The 13,508-nt window shown below is 47.3% G+C and overlaps 1 protein-coding gene and 1 pseudogene across 6 annotated transcripts in view; one reads left to right on the top strand and one right to left on the bottom strand.

Moving 5' to 3' along the window:
* The window catches only part of NAV1 (neuron navigator 1), a 242,771-nt gene that overhangs the window by 199,923 nt on the left and 29,340 nt on the right, over positions 1-13,508 (top strand). For all 6 annotated transcript variants that reach the window (XM_045787682.2, XM_087857252.1, XM_045787676.2 and 3 more), the window contains 6 exons: positions 7,485-7,623; positions 8,067-8,364; positions 9,206-9,899; positions 10,404-10,847; positions 11,461-11,502; positions 12,250-12,398. In XM_045787682.2, the coding sequence (XP_045643638.2) occupies positions 7,485-7,623; positions 8,067-8,364; positions 9,206-9,899; positions 10,404-10,847; positions 11,461-11,502; positions 12,250-12,398 (1,766 nt within the window). The remainder of the gene's footprint in view (positions 1-7,484; positions 7,624-8,066; positions 8,365-9,205; positions 9,900-10,403; positions 10,848-11,460; positions 11,503-12,249; positions 12,399-13,508) is intronic.
* Positions 3,025-4,773, bottom strand: LOC123785847 (ATP synthase F(0) complex subunit C2, mitochondrial pseudogene; annotated as a pseudogene).

The following is a 13,508-nucleotide window of genomic DNA, read 5'->3' as shown; positions in this document are numbered from 1 at the left end:
GGAGGAAGGGGCACATCTTTTCTAGGTATATGTATTGCCGTTCTTTGTTTACATACATCTGGCATGTGATAAAAAGTTATAAGACTCATGAAGAGGTAGAAAATATAACTAAGAGAAAAAATAGTCAATAGAAGCAGACCTACGGATGACCCTACTATTGAAATTAACAGACAACATTGTAAAATGCTTTCTGTAAATATTTTTAAGGATCTAGTAGAAAAGGTGGATTATATTCTTGAATAGATGGAGAGTTTAGGCAGAGAACTGGAAGTTCTAAAAAAAAAAAAAAGAATGTTTGTAAATTCCCTCTGAAACAAGGATTTCTTGGTAACAAACTACTAATCATTCTTGGAGAATAGGTAAGAAGCAGTTCCAAAATTGTAACCCCTTCCCTATGCATTACTACTTTCACAGAAGCCAGGAGTTCAAGTCCGCAAATGTGTACAAGCCCACTATGTATAAGATATTGTATGACAGGTACAAAGATGAATGAGACTCAGTCCTACCCCTCAAGGAAATACAGTCTAGTGTGCGTAAAAGAGGATGAGATTTCTTCTGATAAGGAAGATCATGGAAAGCCTCATAGAAAACTTGGTTTGATCTGGGCATTGAAGAAACGTAAGATTTCAAAACGCAGAGCTAGGGAGAAACCCATGGAAAGTAGGTAGGGTTTGTGTACATTGTTGTCAAGTCCCTGTAATATTGCCAGGACTCCAGAATCTTCAGCAGGACATAGACGATTGCACAGTGATCATAAGACTGGCTCTTCAAGCAGACTTGTACTTCCAAAAAGAAATTAGGTGAGACAGCCGGTCACCTGATAGGAATCCTAGAGGACATAGGAATTTGCAGCAGGGTGGGACTAGGGAAAAGGAGACGAGCATTGTGTTCATCTGTATCCTAACATGACAAAGTCGTATTTCTGGATTTTGTTGGGAAATTGAATCACTCCTTTCTCCGAATCCTCTTTATGTATGTTGTCTATTCTTCATATATGGTATTCATTTCATGTCTATGTCTTCTTCCTTGGATTGTGAGCTCATTCTGATAGTCATTCATTTTAAATGCCCATGCCGCTGAAACTGTCACATAAGTATGAGGAGCTCAATGAATGTTTGCCAAATTGAAATTTAATTTAATCCTAGGCGGAGTATATAGGACTTGAATTCAGATAGTCTGGCTACAACATCTGTGCTCCTAATCACCACCCTATGTTAATGATGGCTCATGGGTAATCTTGAATAGTGGGTCTCACAATTTTGATTTTATTCTATCAACCATGAAGAGCTAATGAAGGTTTGGTAAGTGCTACACTTATGGGTAATGATTAGGCTTCTGATTATATTCAGTGTGTGTTGGAAGGAGGGAAACTTTATAGACAGTGGGGTCAGTAAGAAGGCTTTTATGGTGGTTTGAGTGAGAGGACATTAGCTCTGAACCAGAGCAAAAGCAGGAGAAATGTAGAGGGAAAAGAAGATTTCAGAAGCAAGTGGTTACCATCAGTAAACTTCTTGAGGAGGGAAGTAAAGAAAAGAGAGTTAAAGTCATACTGAAGTTATTGATAAAGTGACAGGCGGGAAAAAAAAAACTGACATTTTTCAGGGAAACAGGAAATGAGAAGTTTGAGATTTGGAGGGAGGATTAAAGGATATGAGGCGATCAGTAAATGAAAAAATGAATATCCTGCTGAGAAAAATCTTTAATTTACTGCTATAACCTGTTCCAGTGCTTTAGAAATATCCCTTGACAAGAGTCATTTTCATCATCTTGTTTATATCTGACTTAATCTCTCATCTGTTGATTCCGACTTATTTTCTCTTCTATTCCGAGGGTGGATGAAAATGGTGAAGTGTCATTATTCCTCTAACAGTCTTTCCAGAATGAGCGCTTTCACACCATGAAAGCAAATGGTGCAAACGTACAAGAGGACATTTCTCTTTCATATCAGTTGCCTGTTGGTGATGGTCTGGATTTGTAAGTAGGCTGGATTACGAACGAATATTAACTTCTCTGCATTCTGTTTTTCTAGTAAATTTAGACCTAGCTCGTTGCTGCCTAGCCCTCTTTACTGCACGTGAGATCTATGTGAGGAAGCAGTTTTAAAGAGAAATAGAAAGATTGCAAAACCCAGCTTAGAGCGAGCAGAGAGAGATTATTTGCGCCAAGTAACAGATGCAGTAGCTCTCCCGAGCTCTGAGCCCTGCCCTCCTCTTTATTGTTTTGGTGCCATGTCTATTTATTTATTTTTTAAAGATTTTATTTATTTATCTGAGAGAGAGGGAGCACACAAGCAAGAGAATGGCAGAGGAGGAGAGGGAGAAGCAGACTCCCCGCAGAGCAGGGAGCCCAATGCAGGGCTCCTTCCCAGGACCTGGAGATCATGACCCCCGAAGGCATATGCTCAACTGACTGAGCCTCCCAGGGGCCCCCTGGTGTCATATTTAAGCCGCTTGTCTTTCTCCCTCTTATCTTGAACGACCAGGCAGTTACTCTATAGTAAGTCTGGCTCATTAGCCGAGAGAGTCTGCAAACTCTTCTAAAGCCTTTCTGTTGTTAGCCCTTAGGCAGTCATGTTTCAGGAGGGACAGTGTCCATCCAGCCTCTTTTCTCCCAGGGTCTTGATTCTTCAAAACATCATCTAAATGGTTCCTGCTGGCTCTTCCTGGTTTGGTGACGGAACTCCAAAGTTAATGCGTCCTCTCCTCACTCTACTCAAAGTCTACCCATCAGAACGTCTAATCCAAAAGAGCAAAACTCTGTGAAGTGTCACTTAGGGGTGTTTTGCTGCTGGTAGCATTAATTTAATATATTTTATAACTACCACAAGGGTAAAATGATCATAAAGGGTTTGGGGTTTCTTTTTTTTCCCCTTTTTTTTCTTATTAATATATTATTTATTTGTCTTCCCTCTGTCAAATCCGAAGCCAACCACTGTCCCTAGGCTGCCTGGGGAGGTATAAGAAAAAGAGCTTACAGGGCAGATAAGACATGGGAGAAAGACCTAGGGAGGTGGAGATGGCTCCTTCACGTGGCAAAGAGGATGAGAAAGGCCACCATCAGGCAAAAGAGCTGTAGGGCCTCGAAGAGGGCAGAGCCCAGAATGGAGTTAGGAGAACAGCCTTTGCTTCAGAAAGGGGTTCGTGGCATAACCAATGATGAGACTCCCAAACACAGTCCCAATTCCAGCCCCAGAGCCAGGCCCCCCTACCGTGGCAGCCCCAGCCCCAGTGAACTTGGCTGTTGTGTGGATGTCCCTTGAAATGGCACTGGTTCAGAAGCTGCGGGTGGGAGTAAGTGAGGTCAGGGGACGTGGGGCTGCCGAGCTGCTGAGACTGTCATCTGTCAGTGTCTCCAGGAGTTTTAGCACCACTGCAGACGGTGTTCAACTCAACAGCGGAGAGGTGCTCCTCACCAAGCAGGGTGGTGGAGACGAACTTTGCACCTGGCGTCCATTTTTACGGGACGACTGGCTGTGGCACTCCTCTCCCAGTGCGGAGAAGACGGGCGGGGTTCTTTTTTCCTTAAGTCTTAACACGGCAAGGACAAAGAATAGGAGAAGGAAGAGATAATAGCCACAAAATTTGGGGAAGTTGGAAATCAGAATGGCAAGTGTGAACTGATTTAACCGACTTAAAGCCGAATCCTAAGCCAGGAGTGGGGAAGGCTGCACAGCCATTATGTTTGCAGCCCAGAACCCTCAAAAAGCCTGGTAATTGGTGACACCAGGGACCCTGAGCTGGGGAAAAGATGAAACTAAAAACAAGAGTATTGGTTTAAAATTTATGTAAGAAACACTTAGACTCTGAGATCCTCTCCTTTGCTACTTCCTGAAAGGCAACTGCCCTTCCACTCCAGTCAGGAGTTTGGAAGATTCCTCTCTAGGAAATCTGACCCTCCACCCCAAGAGAAAAAACTTAAATAAGTCCAATCACATCTCCCTATACTGAAACCATAATTGACAAAGTCCCACCAATGTACACAAAGCTTCTAAATAACCTATAACGGCTGTTCCTATGCACGAACAGCCACGGATCATCCAACAACTAAGAAGGGTCTGTAACCTGAAAGTCTCACCCATACAAACAGAGAAAAGCTACTTGGAACCAGAAACTGTACAAAGAGATTATAAACCTGCCCCTCCGAATAAATGAGTGAATGAATATCTTTGAGAGTTAAGAGAAGACATGGCATCCTTGAAAGAAAGAACAATATACTATTTTTTAAGTACCCTTAAAATTTTAAATACGATAGCAGAAATGAAAATTTTAACGGAGGCAGCCGAAGGTAAAATTGAAGTCACTGCCCAAAAAGTAGAGTTAAAAAATAAATATATGTAATGCTGGACAATAAGAAAGACAATCAGAGTATCAGCCTCAAAGTCTATCATCTGAGTAATAGACATTCTAGAAGAGAGATCTGAAAAATGGAGAGGAGAAAGTCCTCAAAGAAATAATGCATGAAAATTTCTAGATTAAAAGGGCCTAGGAAGGTATCCAACTCAATGGATAAAACTCATATAGTTTTATACCATACCAAGGCATGTCATTAATGATATTTTCGAGCACCAGGGAATATGCTAAAACTTTCCAGAGAGAAAGAAACAGGTCACATATTAAGGACAAGGGATCAGGATGGCAACAGTAGAGGCCAGACAATGGAGCAATGGCTTTAAATTCTACTTTAGGTTCTATGGCTAGCCAAAATTTCACACGTAAAAACAGAATAAAGACATTGTATAAAGTGTCAAATCTTACCAGTTTGCTTCCCAAGCATCTTTTTCCAGAAATCTCCTAGAAGAGGTACTTCACTAAAAGAAGAAAGTAAACCAACAAAGAGGAAGACTGAGGTTCTAACTCCAGAGCCTGGTAAAGAGAACCAAGCTGATGAGGTGTGGTGCCATAATGTCAGCTATTCGGCAGATCCAGAGAGCAAAAAGCTAGAACACAGAAGCATGGGGATATTCTCGAAGGAAGCACAAGAAGCTGTTAACAGTGGTTACTTTAAAAGTACAAGTGGGAGGGCAGAAAGGGGGCATTTTTCCTTTTTCCTGCTATAATTCCTTGTAATGTTTGAGTCTTTACTATCTCATCCATTACTTCCCTAACACTTGCCTTAAGGAAGGAAAATTCGCTCCCTCCAGTGGAACATTTCCAGTGGACGTGCTTAACCCTTGGGTAACGACAACAGAATTTTTCTTTTGTCCAGAATCTCCAAGGGAATTTTCTTAGGAAATCTTTAAATCCTCTAGCCAACGTTGCCCAAGAATTTTAGGCTGATACTCTCTCACTTTAGGAAAAGACTCTGAGTTGGGAAGAATGTCTTTTGGGCAAGGAGGACCGAAAACCCTCTCTGAGAAGATGCACTCCCCTCCTTTATTTTCCTGTTAGGCTTTCCGTAAATGTAGGGCAAAGGAAAGGTTTTCTTTAGACTGGTAGACTGCGGCAGCCCTTCTTCTTCCTTTTTTTTTTTTTTTTTTTTTTTTTTTTGCAAGAGCCCTTCCATAAGACTTTTCTCCACTCCAAGACCTTCATTACCAATAATTAATCTCAGATGGAAGGTTCAGTGCCACAAGCTTCCTCTGTCTTTGACCCAAGAGAACATGTTGTGAATAGTTTGTTTGTTCGCTTGCCAGAGATCTTATCTTGACCCAGAAGAACTGATAGGATCATAAAGCCAGGATTGATCTTTCCTCCTCAGTATTCTTTCTCTACAAAACAGAGGCTGTGATATTTTAGCCCAAAATAAATGCGGGATTAATATATGTCATGGGTGGGGGGAAAAGAGGTTGCTTGTTTTAATAAGGGCTGTATTTCTTAGTAATAAAATTGAAATCACTCTGTAGTGTGTTCTAATCCCTATGCTGTCTTTGCTCTTTCTCAATGTATTTGGATTAATCACTCCAGAGCAACCAAGCCAAATGTCCAAACCACCCACTTTCCTATTCCCAGCAAATAAATTAGAGGGAGGCCAGCTGAAATCTGGGCCAAGCACTTAGATGGTTTGTATGTCTGACTTTTGTTCCATGATGATCTGAAACTCAAAATAAATCAAAAAGGAAAAATTGTCCAGATACCAGCTAATTCACAAAAAACATCTTCAGCCTCTTAATCCCTCACACACGCAAAGCCGATAAACAAACCTGTGAACACAGATGCAAGGATTTAGAGAACGATTCCTAAAGGCACAAACAAATGCTCTCATATTGCAGTCTTCCTGAAGTCCATGTTGAGTTTTGGACTCTGAAACTTGAATGAAATCTGAAGGACTTTTTCGGGTCCAGAAGGAAGTAACAGAAATGGTGGAAGGCGTAGAACACAGGACATGGAGACAAATTTTGAACCAGGAGACAGATTTTGAACTCAGAAAATAATGGGAAGAAGAAACTTGCAAACAGCCAATAAGGAGAAAGCAAAAGGAAGTTGATATCAATGGCAGAGGGGCTATTTTAGTTCAGATGGTTAAGAATTAACTTTCTAACTGCAAAAGTTGTTGAACGCGAAGATGAACAGCCAAGCGAATGTGGTAGAATCCAGGCTCCAAAGAGATGGAGGCTGTGCTAATTTCACTTAGTATATGAACTGGGGTTCTTTCTAGAAAGACTTACAGATAGATACCCAGCAACATTCTCTCCCAGATACCCCAAATCGGATATTCCCAGCAATTGACAGAAAAAGGAAACCATTCAGCACAAATTTGGTGCTTCCGCTTGGCCACAGCACCTTAAGTGTGGTTCATTTATGAGCAGAGCGGTACATGCTGCTTGGAAGCTAAGCCCGATCCTGGGGTCGAGGAACTGTATAAACAGGGGAGCAGTGAGAAGGGATAGGTCCAAGGGATCCTAAGAAAAAAATAAATCTTTTTCTGGCCCTTGTTACCGGGTATGGAAAATTTTGGAAAAGAGAGGGAAGATACCTGGAGAACACATCCAGAAATGAACGAAGACATGGTAACTAAAGGAGGGAGACCATCGATCGGGAGAAGAAATGGTATAATTAGATTGAGCGAAGAATTACCTGGTCTTTACAGTATCCCTGTTAAGGAGATGTAACATCTTCCTTTGCCAGGTAAAGACCGAGTCTCTTCCTTTTATGAAAGAACACCGCCAAATTATATTTCAAGCTACTGGCAAACCCAGGACTAACCTTCAGGCTTTCTCCTCTTGGCCAGTCTGTCTACTGGAATACAGCCATTCTTCCATGCATATGACAGTTTTATTTCTTGCCTTGGCTTCTGTTTTGTGCTTTTTTTTTTTTTAAGATTTTATTTATTTGACAGAGAGAGAACTGGAGAGCACAAGCAGGGGGAGTGGCAGAGGGAGAGGGAGAAGCAGGCTCCCCGCCGAGCAGGGAGCCCCATGCGGGGCTCCATCGCAGGACCCTGGGATCATGACCTGAGCCAAAGGCAGTCGCTTAACCAACTGAGCCCCCCAGGCGCCCCACCTTGGCTTCTGTTTTAACTGCTAACCTTTATCTCCTGTCCTACAGCTGGGATGAAAGCAGCTCTATCAGCAGTGGGCTCAGTGATGCCTCGGACAACCTCAGCTCAGAAGAGTTCAATGCCAGCTCCTCCCTCAACTCCCTCCCAACGACTCCCACTGCTTCTCGCAGGAACTCTACAATAGTGGTGAGTTGACAAACACCTAGGCCACCCTGTCATGATGAACCACAGGGCAGACGGGTTTGCACGTACACCCACCCACTCTGTGGGATTGGTTCCCTTGTGCCTTTGGCCAGGTCCTTTTAGAGCTGACCCAAAGAAACCTGAGGCTACCAAGCAGTCACCTAAGACATTAGCTGTTGTCTTAGGAGCCCCTGTATTTAGTACCCACGCCGACTTGGAGTGATGCCTGTAAGAGCTATTCTAACCAGAGAAGGAAAAAAAAAAAAGCCTTGAGATACATAGGCTGTCTTTTCTCTGGCCCCCTAGAGGTGTAGGTAGAAACCCTAGGTTGACATAATTCTCCGGAAAGAGCAGGGCCACCCAGCCACGAAAATCAATCCCCTCCACCTCCTTTTTTCCATCCCCAAGTGAGCGTATCACTCTGCTTTTTCTCTTCTTTTCCTCAGCTCCGCACAGACTCGGAGAAGCGCTCATTGGCTGAAAGTGGGCTGAGCTGGTTTAGTGAGTCAGAGGAGAAGGCCCCCAAAAAACTGGAGTACGACAGTGGTAGCCTGAAGATGGAACCCGGGACTTCGAAGTGGCGGAGAGAGCGGCCCGAGAGCTGTGATGATTCCTCCAAGGTCGGAGAACTGAAAAAGCCTGTGAGCCTGGGACACCCCGGTTCCCTGAAGAAGGGCAAGACCCCACCAGTGGCTGTCACGTCCCCCATCACTCACACAGCCCAGAGCGCCCTCAAAGTCGCAGGTGAGCCTGGAGTAAAGGAAGGGACGAGCGCGAAGACCTATCTCTTGGGTTGCTCCTCTTCTTAACGGTCCTTAACCCACAGGATGACGGCAGACATTTGCAGAGTGCTTTAATATGTATGATCTGGTCTTCACAACAGTCCTGTGAGTTAGGGAAGATGGGTGTTACTATCTCCACCTGACAACTGTAGACATAACTCGAAGGGGTTAAGTGGCAGAGCTGAAACCATACAGCTCCGAAGAGGTAGAGGAGGGAGTGTGTCATGTTCAGAGACTAGTTTGACCTGCCTTCTGACACTTCCCAAGACAACTGGCTGGTGTACTTGTCTTCACAAGGTACCTGCTTGACCTCCCAGGGAGGTCCCAAGAAAACAATAAATCAGAATTGTATTGCTCCCAGAGCTGGCCCCTTGGGTAACTTCTCACCTTCATCCACATTTCCCTGCAGCCTCTCCTTACCAGGACGTATGGCCATACTCTCAACATCCCCTCCTTTTTTTCCTTCCTTGACCAGTTGTTCGAAGCACTTCTTTCTTAACAACCTTTGTGGTTGCCTCTGCCATTTGAACCAAAACGAAATATCCTGCTCTAGAAGGAGAAAATAACAAAAAGCAAAACGAACAAACAAAATCCCAAGGCCACTCCTACCCAGTCTCCTTCCTCTGGCAAGAAATGTCATCCGCTTACGTAGTACCCGCTTACCTGTGTTGAGGCCTCAAAATTCTATAGTACGTTGACAATGTTTCCTTCTCCTGTGGAGGGAAAGAAAAGGATTTGCCAGGATGCTGCCAGGATATTGGCCAGTTTCGGCTACTCTTACCTCCTTTCCTGCCCTCTTGCAGGCAAACCCGAAGGCAAAGCTACGGACAAGGGTAAACTTGCAGTGAAGAACACGGGGCTGCAGCGCTCCTCTTCGGATGCTGGCCGGGACCGCCTGAGCGATGCTAAGAAGCCTCCCTCCGGCATCGCCCGCCCCTCCACTTCGGGATCTTTTGGCTACAAGAAGCCGCCTCCAGCCACAGGCACAGCCACCGTCATGCAGACAGGTGGTTCAGCCACTCTCAGCAAGATCCAGAAGTCCTCAGGCATCCCTGTCAAGCCCGTGAACGGACGCAAGACTAGCCTAGATGTGTCCAACAGTGCGGAGCCCGGATTCCTGGCTCCTGGCGCCCGTTCCAACATCCAGTACCGAAGCCTGCCCCGGCCAGCCAAGTCCAGTTCTATGAGCGTGACCGGCGGCCGGGGCGGACCTCGCCCCGTTAGCAGCAGCATTGACCCCAGCCTCCTCAGCACGAAGCAGGGGGGCCTTACACCCTCCAGACTGAAGGAACCTTCCAAGGTGGCCAGTGGGCGGACCACTCCAGCCCCTGTCAATCAGACGGATCGGGAAAAGGAGAAAGCCAAAGCCAAGGCAGTGGCCTTGGACTCGGACAACATCTCCCTGAAGAGCATTGGCTCCCCAGAGAGTACTCCCAAGAACCAAGCCAGTCACGCCCCAGCCACCAAGGTGGCAGAGCTGCCACCAACCCCTCTCAGGTACCCAAACTGGGGAGCTTCCTCCTCGTCTGTCTGCTCTTTCTCATATCCATGTACTCCTGAGACTAAGCGAGGCATGGCCTAGCCACTGTTGCCTCTGGACCTTTGCATGGCTCTTTCCCCTCCACTCGCCTGTATGCCAAGTTCCTTCTCCCTCTTTCAAAACCCATCTCGTTTATTCTGTCCCCCATCAACCCTTAACCTGTCTTCAGCATTTGTACTAGTGGTGTTACTCTCCTCTGCTGACACACGTGTATCCATTTGTTCATAAATCCACCTGTGTCTCCCACGTGCATGTGCCGTCCCCCTCACTAAGACTTGAAGGACCCCAAGTCAGACACAGCAGATTTCCTTCCGACGTATTCCACGACATTGGGATAAGCCTCTGCTCTTAAACAGCCAGACACGGGGCAACTAGACTAGGAGTACTCTGAGGTCCCATCTGCCTCTTGCTTCTGGAACTTTGTGGTTCTAAATACTTTATTTAATTTTCACTTCCCTCAGGGCCACAGCTAAGAGCTTTGTCAAGCCACCCTCACTAGCCAACCTAGACAAGGTCAACTCCAACAGTCTGGATCTGCCATCATCGAGTGATGCCCACGCTTCCAAGGTCCCAGATCTGCATCCCACAAGCTCAGCAAGCGGGAGCCCTCTTCCTTCTTGCTTCACCCCCAGTCCAGCACCCATTCTCAATATTAACTCAGCCAGCTTCTCCCAGGGCCTGGAGCTAATGAGTGGTTTCAGTGTCCCCAAAGAGACCCGCATGTACCCCAAACTCTCAGGCCTGCACAGGAGCATGGAGTCCCTCCAGATGCCAATGAGCCTGCCCAGTGCCTTCCCCAGCAGTACTCCTGGCCCCACCCCATCCGCCCCCGCCGCTGCACCCCCAGAGGAAGAGACAGAAGAGCTGACCTGGAGCGGAAGCCCCAGAACTGGGCAGTTGGACAGGTGGGTGGATAGAGACAGCTGAGCCTGGGTCTGTCCCCATGCCTCTGGCTCTTTTCAACAGCAGTAACACGGGCCCTTTGATTGCCACATTGTGACTCTGAACATTTTTTCACACTCGTTAAGTAATTTCGTTTGCTTCACAACAGCTCCATGAGATAAGTAGGAGTTTTACATTACTATGTTTATACGTTGTTGTTATTATTATTATTATTATTATTATTATTATTATATTATCATTGTGATGCTTGTACATTAGGGGCACCGGTACACAGATGTTAAATGACTTTTCCAAGATTTCATAGTAAGTTTCACCTGTCATCCGAAGCTTTTGCTTTTGAGGCCAGACTGGTTTCTGTTATATCACACATTAATAGGATCTTTTAAATAGCTAGCCACATCCTGATTCCCAAACAGAGAAAAACATTTAGCATTTCAAGTGAACCTCTCAACGTGTAAGCCCAGAGGCGGACTGCAGCTATCTTCCTATTTTGTTTAGAGAGATAAAGGAGCTCACAGTCTGATGTCCTGTGTCAGGTGTTATGTCCCGCAAACCTATGGTCCCAAATAGTTTCTAAGGCGGACTCACATGCTTCTCTTTTTTTTTTCTGCACAGTAATCAGCGGGATCGGAACACTCTTCCCAAGAAAGGGCTCAGGTAACCCTTCAGTGTCTTTGCCTTTCCCTGTATCTGGGGCTCTTGGTCTGTATGAAGAACTGTAACCCCACCTGTCCTGAGCCCCAGTCATGAATTCAGTGTCCCCTTTAGCTGAGTTACTTGCACGCGGTCCCTGTGCGTGTGCCTCGTAGCGCCCTACCCAGGCTTACCGTGATGTGTGAGTCAGCTGTGTAGCCAGTGTTCTTCCTTGGTGACAGAGGAGAAACAAGTCGGCACATGGGAACCCTACACCTGCCTGTCCCAGCCCGTGCTATCCCAATCCTGACCACACGTCCGCTCTGTAATTTTCCTCCCTCAAAGTTGGAGGGAGAACAGGCTGCCTCGGGGGTCATTCACATGGGCAAGAGCAGGACACCCCAGTCCTCCACCAGGACCGCAGCACGGAGTTCTTTGGTGAGGTAAAGAACTCCTGCGATTTGGAAGCCCACATACAGAGCTGCAAAGCTCTGCCCTGACCTTTGGGGTCGAGGCTCTCGTGCCCCCTCCGTCATTTCAGTCCCCACCTCAGGATGGCTCATAGAGAGACCTGCTGGTCCTTCGGGACCCCCTTGATGGTGTAGGAGAAGATGCTGAGTCAGCACGTGTCTTGTGCCCGCCCCCGCCCCCGGCCCCAGGCAGCTCTGTCCGCTCCCCCTTTTCCTTGTCCTGCGCTCAGAACCTCCACAGCCACCAGGCCTCTGATAGCACTTCGTGGCTGCGCAGACTGAGTCCTTCTGTCTCCTACAGGTACCAGCTTCAGTCCCAGGAGGAGGCCAAGGAGAGGCGACACTCCCATACCATTGGTGGGCTGCCCGAATCCGACGACCAGTCAGAGCTGCCTTCCCCCCCTGCGCTCTCCATGTCCTTGAGCGCCAAGGGCCAGCTTACCAACATAGGTCAGTGTTTCCGGTCACTTGCTGTGGCACGGGATGAAGCAGGGCTCACCCTGCCGTGTGAGGCATGGCAGCTGGGCTTCGGGTTCCATCTCCTCTATGACTCCCACTCAATTGGGTCGCTTCCTGGTGCCTCAGTTTATCCACCCAAACTCAGACGGAAGGCAAAGGGCTCCAAGATCCTCAACTGAAAAGTCGCCCCGGGCACCAGGTGTAGGGTGCTTGTGGCATCCGGGGTCTGGATGATGGCACGGGAAAGCCGTCAGACTAGTGCAGGGAGCAGGCAGTCTGGCCAGAAAGGAGCCGCCACGCCCAGGGCAGCCATCCTAAACGGCTGGGCAGGCAGAGAGGAAGGAGGGAAGAGTTGTTGATGGCAAACGTTGGAATCTGCCTCCAAACCCAGAAAAGTACGGGTTCCCCAGCTGCTGTGGCTGGGCCGGGACCAGCCTTGCCCTGAAGGCCCCGCTGAAGACACGTCCTGGCCACACCCTTTCAAGAGCCTGAGGAGAAAGGCTGGCGAGGGAAGCAGGAGGAGATTGCTGATTCAGAGGCAGGGAGGGGAGGAAGCTTCAGGTAGAGGCCGGACCCCGGGAGCAGCAAGCCGTGATGGGCCCGGTGGGAACCGCTTTAGGACAGAGCCTGGGACAGGCGTGTGGTTTGCCATGTCTTTCTAGACCTACCTCCTCGTTCAGCGAGTGAAGGAACGCAGTAAGGGAACACGAGGACCCGTAACAGGCTATGGGGCTGCTGTGGGGAATTTGAGGGAAAACTAGGAATCAGGACCATATTGCCTGAAGAAGGGAGGGATTTGTAAGGAAAGGTCAGCTGGTGGCTGAAGGGCCGTGAGGTGGACGACGGGGCCAGGTGCACTGAGGACCAAACGAGAGGACATGCGTTGATGCTGCAGGATGAAGGGGCTGGGCTAAACCGTGGTCACCTTACGTATTCAACAGGGTCGAGGGAGGTGTAAAATCGTCTTCTGCACGGGTCCTTACGGAGGGAGTAGACATCCACCTGCCTCTGTGGTTCTCCATGCGGGTGTGAACCCTGGGAGGCTCTAAGCCCAGCAGGGGGTGGGGCGGAGGGCAGCAGGTGCTGCCGGTCAGCAGGGAT

This window comes from Ursus americanus, chromosome 2, assembly GCF_024610735.1.
Source record: "Ursus americanus isolate L20-20 chromosome 2, mUrsAme1.1.p, whole genome shotgun sequence".
In the NCBI taxonomy this organism is placed as follows: Eukaryota; Metazoa; Chordata; class Mammalia; order Carnivora; family Ursidae; genus Ursus; species Ursus americanus.
The sequence above is the reverse complement of the archived record's forward strand: the minus strand, read 5'-3'. Positions and strand labels throughout refer to the sequence as shown.